The sequence below is a fragment of the Pithys albifrons genome, chromosome 12, assembly GCF_047495875.1.
Source record: "Pithys albifrons albifrons isolate INPA30051 chromosome 12, PitAlb_v1, whole genome shotgun sequence".
In the NCBI taxonomy this organism is placed as follows: Eukaryota; Metazoa; Chordata; class Aves; order Passeriformes; family Thamnophilidae; genus Pithys; species Pithys albifrons.
The window spans coordinates 13,895,212-13,912,827 of NC_092469.1; the positions used below are offsets into that span (position 1 = coordinate 13,895,212).

The 17,616-nt window shown below is 46.6% G+C and overlaps 1 protein-coding gene across 3 annotated transcripts in view; it reads left to right on the forward strand.

Annotated features, from left to right (window-relative positions):
* Positions 1-17,359, forward strand: part of WDR59 (WD repeat domain 59) — a 49,267-nt gene extending 31,908 nt beyond the window's left edge. For 2 of the 3 annotated variants that reach the window (XM_071567467.1, XM_071567465.1), the window contains exons 19-26: positions 7,936-8,069; positions 9,454-9,535; positions 11,358-11,470; positions 12,476-12,623; positions 12,716-12,788; positions 14,213-14,339; positions 14,733-14,875; positions 15,650-17,359. In XM_071567467.1, the coding sequence (XP_071423568.1) occupies positions 7,936-8,069; positions 9,454-9,535; positions 11,358-11,470; positions 12,476-12,623; positions 12,716-12,788; positions 14,213-14,339; positions 14,733-14,875; positions 15,650-15,885 (1,056 nt within the window). In that variant the 3' untranslated portion in view covers positions 15,886-17,359. Of the gene's footprint in view, positions 1-1,905; positions 1,963-7,935; positions 8,070-9,453; positions 9,536-11,357; positions 11,471-12,475; positions 12,624-12,715; positions 12,789-14,212; positions 14,340-14,732; positions 14,876-15,649 lie in introns of all 3 variants that reach the window. The other variant, XM_071567466.1, reaches the window with a different exon arrangement.
* The last annotated feature ends 257 nt before the right edge of the window (positions 17,360-17,616 follow it).

The window sequence follows — 17,616 nt, forward strand, 5'->3', positions numbered from 1 at the left end:
TTAGATCAATGCTACTTGTTTTTATGTCATTTCATTGTGAGGATTTTAAAAAGCTCAGACTCCCAAGTCTAGTTAACTCCTTACTCTGAAGCTTGGATTTTATGTTTACATTAAATAAAAGTTGAAATTTTCTACACCAAACTACGGTAATTTTATCCCCAAAATTGAATTTGCCAGTGATAATCAAGTATTTAAATCCCATGTAAACCACTGACATTGCTGCCATTAGCAAACAAATGGAGTTTGCCCATTGCTAGACAGCAAAGATGTCATGTTCCCAGGAAGTCAGGGATGTTGCTGAATCCAGAAGAGAGCTCCTTTGTAAACCAGAGTGAAACTCACTCTGGCACTGAGCCTTTCTGTGCTCATTGAAACGTGTGTATATATACATATACACACACACACATATACATACACACACACGTGTATCTTTCTCACTTTTTATTCACACATGCACACTCCTCCTTTCTTCCTCCCTTTTTTTCACTCCTCAAAAATCCCCACTGAAGAGCAGCAGTCAGCAGAGAGGAGGAGCTGTATCTGTTTTGTACCAGTGCCGTCCGTGTTTCAAACCTGGGTGTCTCTCAAAGAAGGTGCCATGGCTGTGTTTTTCCTCCCTGCAGTAAGAGTGTCATGCCAGTGGGAACCTGGGGACAGCTCAGCCTTGCTGTACATGGTGATGGTGACAATGGTGACCTTATGCTTCCCATCAGGGAATTGGTGGGGGGACTGAGTTTAATTTTGCTGCTTCTCCACTATACTGAATTTTCTTCAACTAACCCTTTTCTCCTTCTCTATGAGGCCTGATGGAGGACCCTGTAGCACAAAGCTCTCTCTTTCTGTAGAGCCTTGCAGCCAGCCCTGGCTCCCTGGCTGCAGGGTTCCCTCAGCAGTGGGATCCCTGGGGATGTAGAGGCTGAAGGCATGGCCAATGGTCCTGGCTGTCTATCACCAGCTGAAAATAAATGCAAATTACATTGCATATGACCCAAATAACCATTTTTATTGTGTTGATTCTTACAGAACTGTACACAGAATTTTTTTCAAGTAAGTGTACAGTAATGTGTTTTGAAAGATCCCATTTGTTGTTGCTGTAATATTCTGTTGAGTACCTACTGAAACGACTGCAGGTTCCTAATGAAAGCCTACTTTTTAGCTATTCTGCATCATCAGTTAGTGAATTTGATTACTCACTCAATCTGAATGAGTTCCTCAACCCATAATGACAATTTCCACATGGCCCTGCCAAGTAGCGGTGTCTCTACATCCCTTCTAATATCATAACATGTGGCTTTTATTGTTTAAAATTAAAGTGAGCAGTTACAGCAGGTTCCAGTGAATGAAGGCCTGGAGGATGCTGAATGTTAAAGGGATATCCGAGTAAGCAGGAGTGTTTATTCAGCTTCCTGCAGATTTCTGTGCCATGGCACTGGACAGCTGTGGTAAAAATGATGCAGTTTTCACTTAGCTGCTTTCCTGTTCAAGCAAGAGGAGTAAAACTGATTAGAACCTAGGCATGTGGGGCACTTGGGTGTTTTCCTCTGCTCAATGCATGGTTCAAACAAGGTCACACAAAGCAGTTCAGTGCTTCTTGCAATAATACAACTCTGTGTGGAAGACTTTATTCAGATTTGTGGTTGCCAAAGTCTTCCATAGAGGCTCCTGTGGGACACAGACACAGCAGCTCTTGCTCTGCCAGGGCCGTAGGGGATGTGTGGTACAATTGTGTGAGGATGAAAGCGGGGATCATGGTTTGCAACTGTTGGTTGTGTAACAGAACCACTGGGAACAGTATCTTTTACTCTGCTGGTTCAGGGCACTTTTCATTTCAGTTTATTTACCTTTGTCTTTAATTTTCTTGGTGTCTTTCTTCCCTTTTCCTGGGTATAATGTTTTCGCGTACAGATGTCTCCTCGCTCTGCCCGGCGACGTTGGTCCATACAAGCAATTAACGACTTCCCGGTACTGTGTGCTGTGCTAATACTGTCCTTGATATGACCCTGTCTTCTGCCCAAGGGCCCAAGAATAAAATGCCACCTGCCTGCCTTTGAGTAACCTGCTCAGAAGTGGGGGACTCGCACTCCACACAGGGCCTAGGGCGTCAGTAAGAGCAAATGCACTTGTGAGGGGACAGGAGGAGACAGTAGTTTGCAGAGTACAGTTGCTGACCTACAACATGCCTGTTCCACCTGGCCTTGCAGTCAGGGAAGGATGCCAAGGGGTAGTTTGAAGCGTAAAAAAAGATCAACCTCTAAGAAACAGAGAGTGCAGTGTAGAGGAGCTGAATGATTATTATATCTCATCAACCAACTGATGAGACTGACAGTAAAGCACCTCCTTTCTGAAAAGGTGAAGCCGTGTTGGAGAGGGAGAAAAGATCACTTAAGAGCTGTGGCAGAACAAACTGGTTGAGTTCCTGACAATAATCTGTCATCTCATTAAAATGAGTTGCCAGTTCTCAGTGTAATCCACCATACAGTCACTTCCTGGACCAATAACTAGAATTTCTCCTTAATTTGTGGTCTTCTCCCTGCATTCAGTTGGAGTGGTTGCACTTCCAGCCACCCTGGCAGGTACTCCCTCCTCCTGGCACCTGCCCTTCTGAGTCTGCTTTGACAGTAATTTTCTATTAGTCAGGTCCACGTGTCCCTTGAGCTCAAACGTCATTCATGTGAACATCTTGATGCTATCAGGGTTGCTTAAGCTGTGCTGTACATTCGGGCAATTACTATCTCATCACTCATCTGCCAAGCATAGACAAAGCTCAGAAAACTCCATTTCAATTTAAAAGTTATCTCTATAGGTCAGTTTGTCTTAATGTCTGTGTGAACAGCTGTTTTTTCACAGCTGCTGTCCTTCATGCTATCTTTTCATAAGACAGCAGGGAATAAAACAGAATCCTGTAACACTTAATTTAACTTGGTGTAATAGGATCAAACTTTCCTAATTACAACAGCTCTAGGACTATACTAGCAAATAATAGGTGAAAAAACCAGAAGTAATCTTCATTACTCCATCAAGGCTTTTTACAAAGAGCTAATAAAGAAATGGGAGCATTGGAGGCAAGAACTGAAGTTCTATCTTGAATCAGGAACACACTGAAAGAAAGAAAATCAAGCAAGGAACTTGTCAGCTTTTGGTGTGATAAATTGTGGTGCACAGAGGGCCACAGTTTAATTCCCTTACCACTGGCCTGGAAGGAAGAGCAAATAGTGATGTGATAAAGTTACAATTTTGTCTAACATGTACTTAAAAGTTATACAGGAGTTAGTCCAAGCCTTAAAGGATTGATTGCAGTTGTGGATAACCTTTGGAACAGACTAATATGATTCTCTAAATTGGGCAACAGTGCTTAAGCCAAAGACACAGGCATACACGAGGAGAGGTGTGGGTTATTAGTGCAGACCAGGTGCCTTCCTTCTGGGAAAAGAGCTCAGCATTGCACCAGGTGCTTGGGGAAGCAAGAGTTTAGCAAGTTTACAAAAAGCAATAATTCATCCTTCTCTCTAGGGAATGGCTTGCCTTCTCTACTGAAATGCCTGTGCTTCAGGGCAGGTGCAAGCTATTGATTGATGGAAACTATAAAGAAATATTCTTGCTGTGGGGCACTTGATTCAAAAGAGCCTTGGATTTTTTTAGTGCCTCTGTGGAAGGTGCCTGATACTGTGGGAGATGCTGGAATTAGCAAATGTTGATTATTTTGAAGAGAAAATTCAGGCAGTGCTGCATGAGCCACATGGGGGAGTTAATGTGTAGGCAGTTGTTTAGAATAAAGGAGCATAGCTTTCTGCAGGGAGACAGCAATTTTTACATTTCATTTTAAAAAAAAATATTATTAGAAGCAGCTTGAACCTGACTTTGAGCAAGATTAACTATTTTGTAAATGCCTTATTGCAGCTTATCTTTGTCATCGAGTCTGTTCTTCTGACCACAACCTTTCCCTTTGCCCTACTAACGCCAGTTTATACCACGCACCCTGAAATTCTGCTTATGCGAAACAGGCACTTTGTGTTTCAGGATCCTACTTAAAGCACCGCCTGTCTCAGCAGGATCCAAAGACACACACACCCAAGTGTTCAGCATCCTTTCCAAGTGGGCACGCAGCGTTTTGCAACTCCTTCTGCTGAGTGTGCAGTGATGATGGTGGTTGCTACAAAGCAGTTGGTGGCTTATTCTTGGGCTATCTGTTTCTACATGTAACCCATTTACTGCCATCGTTATCACCTCAGATTGCAGCAAATTACAGCCTTGGGTACGGTAGTGCAGGTGCAGGCTGGCTTTTTTAGTCATTATTCAGTGCTGTTCCCTGCTGTCACCTCCAACCCCATGATTGTCATAAATGTTTTCGTTACTTTGGTTCTCGTGCTCTGAGGAACTGATGAGTCTTAATTTGCTTATCACTGTAGCTATTTTCTTTCTTATCTCTATTTCCTTAAACTGAGGAGCAGCTGAGTTGATGAAGTTCTCCTTGGCATGGATTCTAGGCTACAGAAAGAGATAGAAGTGTCAGGGGCAGTGCAGAAGACCCGTGCCTTTGTCCTTTAACTGTCAGTAGTTTAGCTTGGTGCATGCATGTTGGTTTCTGCTTCAGCTCCAACCATTATGTTCCCTGCTCCCCATCCTACCTGTGCTCCAGCCCCCAGAAAGAGGTGTGTTTTCTTTTCTACCCTGATGACCATGAGCCTTGGTGACACCTTTTGATTACACCATAGTGGGAACTTCTCCCGGGAGAAGAGATGAAGTGGAAAGGAGGGAGGAACCTTGTGGTGGACCTTGGCCAGACATACCCAACCTAGAGCTTTTCTCATCTCTGGTAATCCCTGTTAAAAGTGCTCAAATACCACCTGGTGGAGAGCCACTCCTGTAGTTAACACCAGCAATTATTGGATTCAAAGCAGAACTTCTGCTGTCAGTGGTGATGAGTTTTACACCATCCGTGATGGTTTCCACCATTCTGTTTGTGGGTTTTTCCATAACACTTTGTTGCTGTAGTTGAGGCAAACCTGAATTGCAAAACCCAGACATTTTTAATGGTGACTCTACATGTGGCTTTGTGATTTTCTTCTGTCACAGCTTTTAGGGGCAGGAAGCGGTGAGCATGGAAGTGTAGTACTTGGAAGGGCCTGTGGCCATCAGCTGACCACTCCAGGAGCTGCACCTGTAAACAGTGGCTCCCTTTTTGCCAGTAAATAGGCAATGCTAAAAGGAAGAAAATAGGACAATTTTGTCGTGAGTCCAGGTTTTCAGGAGTTTCTGGTATATTTAGTGTCTTCGTTTGTCTGTTGATATGCTAATAGCAAGCAGTAGAAACCATTCATGAGACCTCTTTTTCATTTTCATCCTCATTTGTTGTCATTCTCCTAAAAAAAGTTACTGAATTACCTGTGGAAAGTGATACTTGTTGTCCATGTTTCTAGTCTTTGAAATGCCTGTTGGGAGGCTTCCTGAGTCTGCTCTTGCAGAGGGCAGGAGCTGGTTGAATCTGTTCCCAAAGATGGGGCAGAGGGAGCTCTCCATAGGCTGTGAGTCCTGGGGCCATCTGGCTTACAGATGGTCAGGAGGTGGCAAGTTGCTCTCCGAAGTATCTGCTAAGTTCTAGAAACCCTTGTTGCTCACCCTGCAGATGTGGTTCTGTATCTGCCAGCCTGGGTTCAAATACCTGCTCAGACACAGCACAAGTAACAGCTTTTGTTGAGAGAAGCTTGGTAGCCTTTCCAGGATAGTGCTTGAGCTCTTGCCCTGGTGGCATGTTGTTGTGCTGGGGCTCCCAAGTTTTGCTCATGCACTGGTTTTGGCAGCACCAGCAGCTCTTTGCTGCACCTCGGAGACAGCATTTGCCTGCCCTCAAAAGGAATGGAGTACAGGGGCCACTGTTTGGAAATAGTGTTGTAGAACAGCCCACATTCTTCAGCACAGGGAAGGCAGCTAAATTTTTAGATTGTCACAGGAGGATTAGCCTGCCCAATGGCTAGAGAGGCAGAGCTGATCCAGGCAGTGCCTTGATTGGGAACTGATGGATTGAAGAGAAGTGGGTCTCCCACCTGACCACATTCTAGCCTCCTTCCGCTGCACAGCCCTTCTCAGCTTCAGGGTACAGACACATACTGCAGGCAGATTCTGCTTGGATGAATTAGGATTTGAGGGGATGTGGCAGAGAACAGCACCCTACCATAGTTAGCCAGCTTTTCCAGAGCACTGGATGTCGACAGCCCTGTTTCTAGTTGTGTTTGGCACTTCTGCATGTTGGGCACTGTGCACGCTCTGCTCCTCTTTACTCCAGGGAGTAGTGGAAGATCAGGGGAATGGTGCTCTGTCGTGTGGGCATTCCTGGAAAAACCCACCTCTGCCTCCTTCAAGGCTGAAATGCCACCTTCACTTGCTGTCATAACTGTGCTGGAGCCTCTGATCCTTGGCTGCCTGGTGCCCAAAGTGGCTTTAGGAGCTCACCCATTTTGCTTCTTGTGTATGCTGGTAGTGTGCTCAGCATGGGCAGACCTTCTCAGCACATTGGCCTAAGCTTGGGCCAGGCAGGCAGTGAAGGAGAAATTAATTTATAATGTAATTATAATAATGTAGTAATTATAATTAACTTACAACTATAATAAATAACACATTGGGAGTTTTTTAAGGACATTTTGTGTCTGATAAGCCTGTCCAGGTTCTCACAGGACTGCAGGATCATGGTTAAAGGCCATTTGGCATGCAGCCATCCCAGAGCTGGCCTCACAGCCACAGTAAAGGTGACCCTGCTTGCATGTCCAAGTCCTGCCCTTTCTGTAGCCCAGTATGCTCTTTAGGAGCATGGATGTGAGTCTGTGTGGGCTGTGCCTGCCTTGCAGAGCCATCAGCACAGGGCTGCTTTGCTGGCCCATTCAGAGGGGCTGTTCTGCTTTGAATAGGGGTGTAGGGAACCCCAGCAGGAATGCCTCAGAAGGTACTCTGTAACTCAGCATGGCCAGGCAGCTCTGCCCTGTGTGTCAGTGAGGGAACACGCCATAGGGGAGCAGCATTGCAAAGCATCAGAGCCCTGCGCAGCCGCCAGTGCTTCCCTCAGTAGAGCTCCAGTGCCTTCTGCCTGTTGTGCTGCCGCACATCTTCTCATCCCCTCTTGTCACCCTCCTAGATCAAGGAGTTGGAAGAGGCCAGGATATCAGCCAAATACTCTATAGTGTTTTACACAGCCAAGGTAGCTTTATGCAGCTTGGCAATAGGATGGCCTCCATGTCTGTTATAGTGAGTATTTGGGAATCTTGGCTTCCTGATTCTATTCCCTTCTGTTGTTTCCTTTCCTCTCCCCCTTGTTACATTCTGAGCCAGCTGTAAGTAGCTCTGAGCATGGTAGCTAAGGATCTTTGCTAGGAAAACTTGAGCCCTGCTTTATCATCTACCGGTTGTTTGAAGTTGTTGATAAAGCAGGAGGTGGGAGCCCTGTGCTGGTGCTGAGCAGGGCTGTTCTCACCCTGAAAGGGCAGACCTAGAGACAGTCTGGAGCTATCGGCTTGCCCTGAGACGAAGGGTGAGCAGAAGCTGCCTCCTGCATGCCTCTGTGCTGATGTTGGCTGAGGTCAGTGGTGGTCTCTATGCAGAGGGTTCCCAGAGAATGAGAACTGAACAGTCCTCCTGCCAAACTTGCCCAGGTTTGATTGGCATCCCGATGTTGATTTGTTATCTTACTGGCTTTTGCAGGGGAACTCACAAAATACTTTTTGAGTGAGTTTGACCTTGAGCTCGCTGCCTTGACCTGCTTTTCACTTCCTACAGATGGAGATGCTTGTTCTCCTGGGCATGCCATGGATGTTTTCCAGGGTAACACAGAGCCTTCTGAAAGGCAGGTTTGGGTGCTGCTTGCATTATTCCTGACCCTAGTGCTTTGTTCCCTGTCCCAAGCACCCCACTGTCCTCTTCCCCAGTAATGCATTGCCATTCGTTCTGCAGAAATCAAGGAGGTGGAAAAGTAAGCGAGAGGGGACAGATGCCAACAACCGACCCATCAAAGCTGCTGGGAAAGTTATTATCCAAGATATTTCCTGCTTGCTGCCTGTCCACAAGCTGCTGGGAGAGCTCTACATGTGAGTATGTACGCACTGTCATCCTTTCCCAAATAAAACCAGCTGTCTTTGGCCTTACTGTGCTTTAATCCTGACATAATCAACACTGATCTTTGAATATTTCTCTACCTTCTTCTGTTCTCGCCTCACTGCTTTTTATGGTACCCTTCTGCCTGGAAGAGGGGACTTGTCTCCTGTAAATGTGAAAAGTGTGACGGAAGAAATTTGTGGTGGGGTGTTGTAAACAGAGTTTGAAATGGTGCTTCAGCATTGTCACTGCAGATCTCACAGGTTCAGGTTTTCATTAGCTAAGGAGAGAAATTATCAGTACAAATTCTTTTTCAGATCTTATGTTAAATCCCACACTTAAAAATCTCAGTAAATGCACATTTTCATTCTGTAAAGTTGTTAATAACTCATAAGGTTTTTAATTTCAGAAGTATTTGTAGACTTGGTTGTACATGCAGGTTGCTCTGCTTTAATGAGAACAACGGGGTTCTGTGAGCATTTTGGTAGTTTTGGTGGGGTTTTTTTAAACAAAGGGCTTTGCTTTTCCAAACTTTCTAAATCATGTAGTTACAAAACCTCTGTTCCTGAATTTTTTCTTTCTTAGCTTAGGTAATACTGAGTGGTCCATGGAATTTCCAGTCTATGGACATTCAGAGAGGAAACAGATTTCCTTCCTTAAAGCCGAGGTGGCCAGAAGAGAGGAAAAAAAACCCCTTCCTTCTCTATTTTTCTATATTATTAAAAAGAATGTTCTTTAAAAAAACCTGTTGGACCTTTCTACTCGGGATAGCCCATGTAAACAGCCTGACTCTTTTTCATGTGCTGTAAAATCTTAAGCAGTGGAAGTGTTAAGAGTCTTGGGAAGATTTCTGATGAAAAGCAGAAAAGTCCTCGTGGGTTTTCTCAGCCCACCTTGCCAGCCCCTCAGAGGCTTCCCAATGGTGCATTTTCCTATTTGGGAATAGACTGAAGGCCTGCCTGATTCTCTGCAGTGTGCTGCTGTCTCCCTACAGGTCAATCAGAGCAGATTGATGGGTTGAATGGAAACAGGACTATGTAACTGATGGCACCAGCTTTTAGAGATGATTCTGGGCTTGGTAATATCCTGGAGCTGGTCTGATATCTTCTTGGAAATGGTGCTGCTTAGGATCAATCCCAGCCAGTGTGGAGCTGGACTTGATGTGGGGTGTATTAGCAAAAACGAATACTAGGAGAAGGATGGGAGTGATCCCTGAATAACAGAGAAGGAAGGAGGGGTTTCTGGCCAGGTGAGAAGGCTCATACTGACCAGGAGGCTCTCAGCTGCTCCCTGCTGCCAGTACCACATTCCCCCCATCCCTCTCCACCTTCATAGGTAATTTGCCAACCAGAGCTGAGCTATCTCCTTTTTTTTCAGACTGAATGTGAATAATATCCAGGAGACTTGCCAGAAGAATGCTGCCTCAGCCTTGGCTGTGGGACGGAGGGATCTCGTACAGGTATGACATGTAATCAGACCTCTTCCTCAGCATATGCTATCCTCAAATGGCTTGTGCTGTCACTGTGATACCCAAACAGCCACCTGGGTTCAGCAGCTCTTCCAGGGAGTCTCTGTTTGGTGAACAGAGGCCTGTGGAACAGCCAAGGTGGCATGGAATGATTCCTTTCCAGGGCTGCAAGAAGACTGTTTATGCCCTTTGCCAAACTGAGTGGAGCATATTTTCTGGGAATTCCTATAGGCATAAGTGAGGAAAGCAGCCTGCTATTGAGTCACCAAATGGAGAAACTGTGCACAGAGTTGCCTAGCTGCTTTCAGCATTTTGATCCATAATTTTTTTCATACTTATGTAATAGTTCCCATTGTTAGGCATTCATCTGTGCTGGCACTGGATGCTGACTGCAGCTTCTCCCAAGAGACCCTGGGCCCAGGGACCCCAAAATGAGGCTGGCTACTTGCCCTTAGCTAAAAATAGGAGACAAATGGCTATTGTGGCCCATCCTTTTCCCTGTGATTAGTCCATCTCAACACACAGAACATTTGACAGGATGCAGGAGCACCTGAAAGAGATGGGAGCTGACAGTGACAGAGGAGCTGTGCACATCTCCTAAGCATTTGGTTCCTCCTAGAGCTGGGCAGGCAACATGCTTAAGCTTACCTGATCTAAGCCAAAGCAAACTCAGGCTGTTATTTTGCTTCTTGGTGGATTCTGCTGGATCAGGAGAGAGAAAGTAGGTCTGGTTCCCCTTTCTCTGTGCTTCCTTTGGTAGTCTGGTTTGCCCACACTGGACCAGAACTTGAGTGAAGTAACTCCAGCAAGATTTCTCTGAGATTCCTCTGTTTCTTGTTTTTCCCTGTCCCATGTAACTCCAGCCTGTGTTGCAGCTGTTCCTGGCATACACAGAGGCTTGAGTTGCAGGTTACGTGTGTGATGTGCTCTCTAGCAGCATAGGAAGTGGCGTCTTTCCTGTTTCCTTTCTGTGCTCTCCCACACTCAGCCCTGTCTTTGTTTCAGTTTCTCTCCTGTTTCTTTCTGTCTGGTTTCAAAGAACAGCAGCTGTGTGGCTACTGCCCTTAGTACTTGTAGCATGTGGTTTTTTGCTTTTCCATATTGTTAGTTTTCTGATTTCTGCTGTCTTTCCAGCACCATGCTCCTTTTGCTTTCATGCTCTTTCCTGACAAACTAAGAACTTTCTTTTTCTCTAGAATATTCTAATTGTCCCATTTTAAAAGGCACAGCAATAAAAACAGTCCTAGATCAGTGGTATGGAGACTAAAAACGTGGAACTGTTTTTAGAGTAGAGGATGATAAACGAAGGAGAAATTTCATGTGAACTAGTTAAACTTTTGAATTAGAAGTGGCAAACAGTGCTCCTGTCTGTGCCAGGCTGTGCTGGGAGAACAGTGTTCAGTCAACACTAATCAAAAGATATTTTTCATGTAAATAACGATTTACCAGTAAACTTTGTGTTCCAGAGTTCTCTGCACCCAAGAACTGTATCAAATCTAAACACTTTTGAAGCTTGTGAATATAAAATTCAGTAATAAGTCTGTTAAGCTACCCTGACAGATCTGTTAGATATAGACCGTTCTGTTTTAGCGTTTAACCCAGACTCAGAGCAAGTGGGACAGGGAGAGCTTTGGGTTTGCGTTCTCTGTATTATTTGTGACACAGAGACCGAAATTGTTCCCTGCTCTCAAGGTAAAAAAAAAAATTCAAGCTCCATTATTATCTATCTGTGTATGAATTTGTGCACACCTATGCCCTGGGAGTGTGGTTATTCCTAATAGTAGCTTTGCTGCTTTTCCTTCCTGTCTGCCAGGTTTGGTCACTGGCCATGGTAGCCACTGATCTCTGTCTTGGACCGAAGTCTGACCCAGATTTGGAGATACCTTGGGCACAACATCCATTTGGACGTCAATTACTGGAGTCCTTGTAGGTGTCTGAATGCTGGGGAGGGGTTGGGGAGGGGCTGAAGCAGAGACCTCCATAACTATTTACATGTAAGGCGTCGTTTCAGATTTGGAGTAGCGCCACAGTGTGGATTTTTTTTTCCCCTTTCAAGCCTCCAGTGCTCACAAAGGGAAGCTCCAACTGTGTTAATGGCATGTGGGAGGCAGCACTTGGCCTTCCACCTATCACCCAGCTCTTTGGCTGGCATTGAGCAACAGGCCAGGTGCAGGTGGAGCTCTGCCTTGCAGCCTGCCCACAGTGCCTGATTCGGACATGGGGGTTTTGTGCTCTCCACTAAATAAGCCTGTTGGTGCAACAGCTTTTTTCACCTTCGGGTTCCCTATTGCCATGTAGCAATACTGGAAAATCATTCCAGTGGTCTCAAAGCCAAGTGTTAGCTACAAACATCTTGTAGATGGTTAATCTGCTCAGGAGGGCACATCATTAGTAATCAATACAATCTGTTGATACACCCTGTTTGAAGGCACATGATTGGTGTGGTGTACTTTCCATATTGTTGCTTAGCTGAACTTTCTTCTGCTGCATAGCAGCAATGGGAGCAGAGCACAGGGTGCTTATCACTCCCAGTCTTCAGAGAAAACCAGAAATTTCCTAACCATTCAGAAACCCTGCAGTGGGGTCTTGTCTTGTGATCTAGATGCGGAATGCTTGCACCCAGAGGGCTTTGTCAAAAAGATGTGGGTGGCAGTGACTGTAATGGCTCCAGTGTTACATCAGCCCTCAAGTACTGCTGGATTCCCAGAGCTCCTGTTTTTCTCACACCAGTTAGGCCATGAGCATTTTCAGGAGAACTTGGCTCCTCAAAGATGTAACAGAAAATCCAACCCAGTCCCTCCAAACACACCTGTGGGCAGTCATGTCATCCAAATCAAAGTATGCAACAGGCTTGAAATTAGCTGCCCTGGAGTCTCGATGGTTTTGCCACTGAATTCTGTCCAGTCTCACACTGTCCTTTCTGTTTTGCAGGCTGGCTCATTACTCACAGCTTCATGATGTGCAGACCCTGGCCATGCTCTGCAGTGTGTTTGAAGCCCAATCCAGGCTACAGGGGTGTCCAAACTCATATGGTCCCTTTCCTCAGCGTGCCTCCAACCTGGCCTCCCACAGCCGATACGTACGATCACCATTTCTTTCCCATTTGTCTTGGATATCTCTTAACATTTCTCACACAGATTACATGATTTCTTCTCCTTTCTCCCTCAACAGCCCAGCTTTACTTCCTCTGGCTCCTGTTCCAGCATGTCAGATCCTGGAGTTGGCACTGGAGGCTGGAGCATAGGTATGAGACCTGGGTAGTAAATAAAGTAATCTCCCTCCCTTCTGACCAAGGTTTTAGATGTCTCCTGTGGTGGGGAAAGAAGGGAATTAGTACTAACTGTGATTGCAGATGTCCTCTGCCAGAGAAGCTCTGTGGGGTTTGGCCAACATGGTGTGATTCCATGGCTGGCAGTGAGCAAGGCTCGTAGTATCCATGTCGTGGTTGCTGCAGTTCTGCACATTCTGACTTCAGTAGGTACTGTCTGACTAGTCTTTGGAGAAGCTGTTACAAACACCCTGGACATAGCAAGCTAGACCTCCAAATCACAGGCTAACCCAGAGCCAAGAGCACCCACTGCTGCCTTTTCCAGTTGGAGACAAGTAAAGAGACAGATGAGTTTGTACATTTTTGCTTCCAGCCTGGCACAGTGTGAGGCCATTATTTATGCCAAACTACTACTGCTAATTTCCTTGTCCTTCCTGTACCTGAACACAGTTCCCAGGATTAGCTGCTCCATCACCTCCCCAGGGATTGAGCTTGGACTGACAGGCCTGCAGTTCCCTGGGTCCTCCTTCTTGTCCTTTTTAAAGACAGGAGTGGCATTTGCCTTCCTCCAGTTCTGAGGCACCTCTCCCAATCACCACAGTCATTCAGCGAGTATCAAAAGTGGCCTCTCAGTGTCATCAGCCAGCTAATTCCACAGGGTTCAGGGGGAAAAGCGACACTGCTTTCTCCTGTCACTGGAGAAAGAGCAGCAGTTGGGAAGACTGAGTTCTTGGTACCATGAATATCAGCAGAAGTTTTCTGCTGAGCTGCAAAGGTGACAAAGACCAGTCACTCCTAAGGGCACCAGTGTCAGAATTGAAGCTGTTAGCTGATTCCTAGCCATATACACAGCCTGGGACAGCATCACCCCTGTTTGCACCAAAGCTGTAACTTTTCAGTGTGATATGAAGGCACCTGTGAAGGGGAAGATGGGAGAATGGGGGTTAGCAGAACAGATGTTGTCTTGTAGCAGTTAATAGCAGTCTCCCTGCCCTCGGGGCATACAGAGGCCCCTTTACGTAACAGCAGTCCTGGTGATGAGAGTCCTCTAGGAAAGAGGAGCCCAGGTCTGCCAGGGATAATGTTCCCAAGCAAACTCATCAGATTGATTGCCTGGTTACTTTTTGTCTAAAGCAAAAGGCAAAGGGGGTTAGATTTCTCTGCCTCGTGATCCCCATGCCCATCCTGTCACCAGAAGGGCAGTAGAAGCGCTTGGCAGTAGAGGCTGGCCTTAGTTCTCAGAGGCCGGGCGGTGTTTGTGGGAATGCAGTGGGTGATAAAACGTGTCTCAGAGAAACCCCAAGGGGTGCAAACCTGTGGTCTTCCATCCCTCTTCCTGAGCCTGGTTTTGACAAGGCTGTGCTTTCCGAGGTAAACTCACAGCCCCTTGGTGCTTGCAGCCAACAAAGACACGGAGCAGACCTCCACTCCCTGGTGTGAGTCTTCTCCGGATGACTTCCGCTATGGAAACCTAATGTATCCTGATCATCGGGAGCGGGAGAAAGACCAGCATGAGAAAAATAAAAGGTAAGTTATCCTGTGCCTCGGGGGTATTCAGGGATATGTGTCCAAGTCACCTGAACTCCATCACCAGGTCTCTGGTGCTGTGCAGTATCACACCTGCCCCTACACCTTGGCATTCATGTAGTTGTTTGGAGAAGCTTCATCCTGCAAATCAACACTGCTGGGATTGCACATGATACATCCCTAAGTGGCGAGGGCCCTGGAGGGCAGTCCACCCACAGAGTCTTGCACTGTGGAGTGTAGAACAAATGGAGGCCAGAGCAGTTATTAGCACTCAGCAGCACGTGGGAAGTGCTGTGTTTATAGCAATGTGACCTGGTTTTACAGCCATTGTTGGAAAGAGAATTGCAACCAGAAGCTTTGAGAATCAATCATTTTACAAGCCTGTTCCTCTAGGCTGCTGGATCCTGCCAACGCTCAGCAATTTGATGACTTTAAGAAGTGCTATGGAGAAATCCTTTATCGCTGGGGCCTCCGAGAGAAGCGGGCTGAGGTTCTGAAGTTTGTCTCATGTCCTCCTGATCCCCACAAAGGAATTGGTGAGTGCCTGCTCCAGTTGCCCAGACAGAGTCATGGCTCAGCCTCAGGAGTTTAGGAACATGCAGTCAGCCAGGTGGGATGTGTCATGGACTGAATGGACAAAGTTGATCTGAGAGACCCATCCAAGGGAGTCATGAGGGTTTAAAATGATTACATAGGTGTAATTGAACCTTGATGTGAATTATTCCAAAGGATTAATGTTGGCAAACCAAATATTTACTATGAATGAAATGTGAAGGGTTTATTTAAATAGATGCTGATAATAATGATAATGATTAGACTAGGAGGGCTTTAATCAGGATTATTTACTACATGGGCTAGAAAGTTAAAACTACTAATATAATGCACTGGTTGTTAAATAAATAATATCAAAGCTAGCTTAGTAATTATCATGTAGACATTGATGTTACTCATCCACACCAGTGACTGGCAAATCTCTCTCACTCCTCCTTGAGGAGTGACATTCAAGGGTGTCCCCACCCAAGGGAAGGATCTTCATACACACCTAAGGGAGGTGTATTAGAATTTCCCACCATTTAAAAGTGGGACTGGTCTTCTATAGTATCAATACCTTGTCACCCAGAATGACTCCTGGAGAGTAACCAAGATCTCTAAAACACCACCCATTCTCCCATCCTGAAGGAGCTTAGAGGCAGATCTCTTGGGCAGTGGGTTCAGGGAGCTCATCTGCTGAACAGGGGGCTGTTTGCAGGGCTGCTTTGTCTGCAGCTCCACCAGCACTAACTGTCCTGCTCTCCCTTCCTTCCCGGCAGAGTTTGGTGTGTACTGCAGCCACTGTCGCAGCGAGGTGCGCGGCACCCAGTGTGCCATCTGCAAGGGCTTCACCTTCCAGTGCGCCATCTGCCACGTGGCCGTGCGGGGCTCCTCCAACTTCTGCCTCACCTGCGGACACGGAGGCCACACCAGCCATATGATGGAGTGGTTTCGCAGCCAGGAGGTGTGTCCCACGGGCTGTGGGTGCCACTGCCTGCTCGAGAGCACCTTCTGAGCACTGGAGACAGTGGGGCGCCCAGAACTGGGTTGCATATTTAATTCCCAAGCCATGCTGAGTCCGCTCTGCTCCGCAGTGTCTGGAGGAGATTGTCACAAGGAGCTGAAGCAGGATGTCCTGGCAATGTGCTGTGGTGATGTTTACAAGTGCTACGAGTACTCTACGCTTCCCAGGTTGCTTTCAGACTGATTTGACTGAATTCCCCGAGTCCATTGCTGGCAATGGATGCCAGACCAGAAAAATTGCTCTCTCCTGCAGAAGGGTGTGTGAATATTGGTTAGTTTGGGATGAGGAGGTGTTTGAAAGCTGCCTTGGAAAAAAGCCCACCTGACAGAGCCAAACTCACTTCAGCGATATAGTGTGTTTCCAGGTGCCTCCTTACAGGGTCTCAGAGTGAGCAAAACAGTTTTTTAACATAGTAAAGGCAGAAATAGTTCTCAAGCAACAATGAGCTCTAAAGGCAAGCTGTAAATGGTGCTTGAAGAGCAAATAGTCTGTGAGACTGTGCTCAGAGTTACATTTGGAAGCAGCAGGGTCCTTATTTTGAATGGCTGTTCATGTCATTTAGATTTCCCCACAAAGCAAGAGAAGGAAATAGTATTTTTCAGGATAACTTCTTAAATAGCTTCCTGCTCACTGGTCAGTACCTGTGGCTGGTGCAAAAAGCCCAGCCAATCACCCAAGGTCCCTGGGATTAGCTGCTTCCAGCAGTTTTAGTACCGTTAGGCTTTTAGGTGTCTCCATCTCCTGCTCTGAATTTGTGATAAAATGCACTTTAACTTGTTCCTGCCTGGTTGCTGACACTTCTTGGTGACTAGGAAAGGCACCTGCCTTTGAGTTTGGGATTCACATTGTCTTTCCATAGATGGTGGTGTATTGGAAAGACTTTGCTTCCTCACTGAGAAAATACAAGGACACTTGTTCCATGCAACTCCTTTTGGCTGTTGTCTCCAAGCTCTATGGGGAAAATTATGGATAATTTGAGATATACTGCTGCTGTGCTTGAGTGATTAGGCTCCTGAGCCAGGGACGCAGCAGTTTCTAGGGAAAAAGGGGTTTTGGAAGGATAGAGGGATCCATGGAGGCAAAAGGTTTATGCCTTTTCTCCCTGTGGAGCTTCAGTTGGAGAATGTATGTATCTGTCTGTTGGGGCTGTGCCTGCTGGGCACACCCAACCCAGGGACACTGCTGTGCAGTGAGTGCACACCTGGAGCACACAGGCTGTGCCTCTCCTGGGCTGGCTTCAGCCTGAGCTTTGGATTGGGTGAATGTGTGGTCAGGGATGAGCCTGCTGGAGCTGTCCCTACCTGTGCCGGCACTGATCCCTTCCTCCCGTGCTTGCCTGCTGAGTGGGACCACCTGCCATGCCCACTCCAAACCCCTGTGCTGGCTCAGGCTGTGGGATCCTGCTGTGGAATAAACAGATATTGTATCTAAAACATGTAAAACATTAAAATTATTTTTAAGTGCTGTTCTGACAGAACTTGGTGTTATTCTGCTGGTTCTCCCACCGTTTGGAGCCCCCAGCAGCTCTCCCTCCCAGCATGGTGGTGTGTGTTGCACCCACAGCCCTCTCCCTGCACCCTAAACTGGGGGGCTGAGTGGCAGTAGAGCCCTGCAATAATCGGGGGGCTGCTGGGTCCTCCAGCCCTGGCTGGAACAAGGTTCTGGCACATGCCACAACAGCCTGGGAACTGCCTGCAGTTGTGAGGCTCCTCTTGGGGAAGC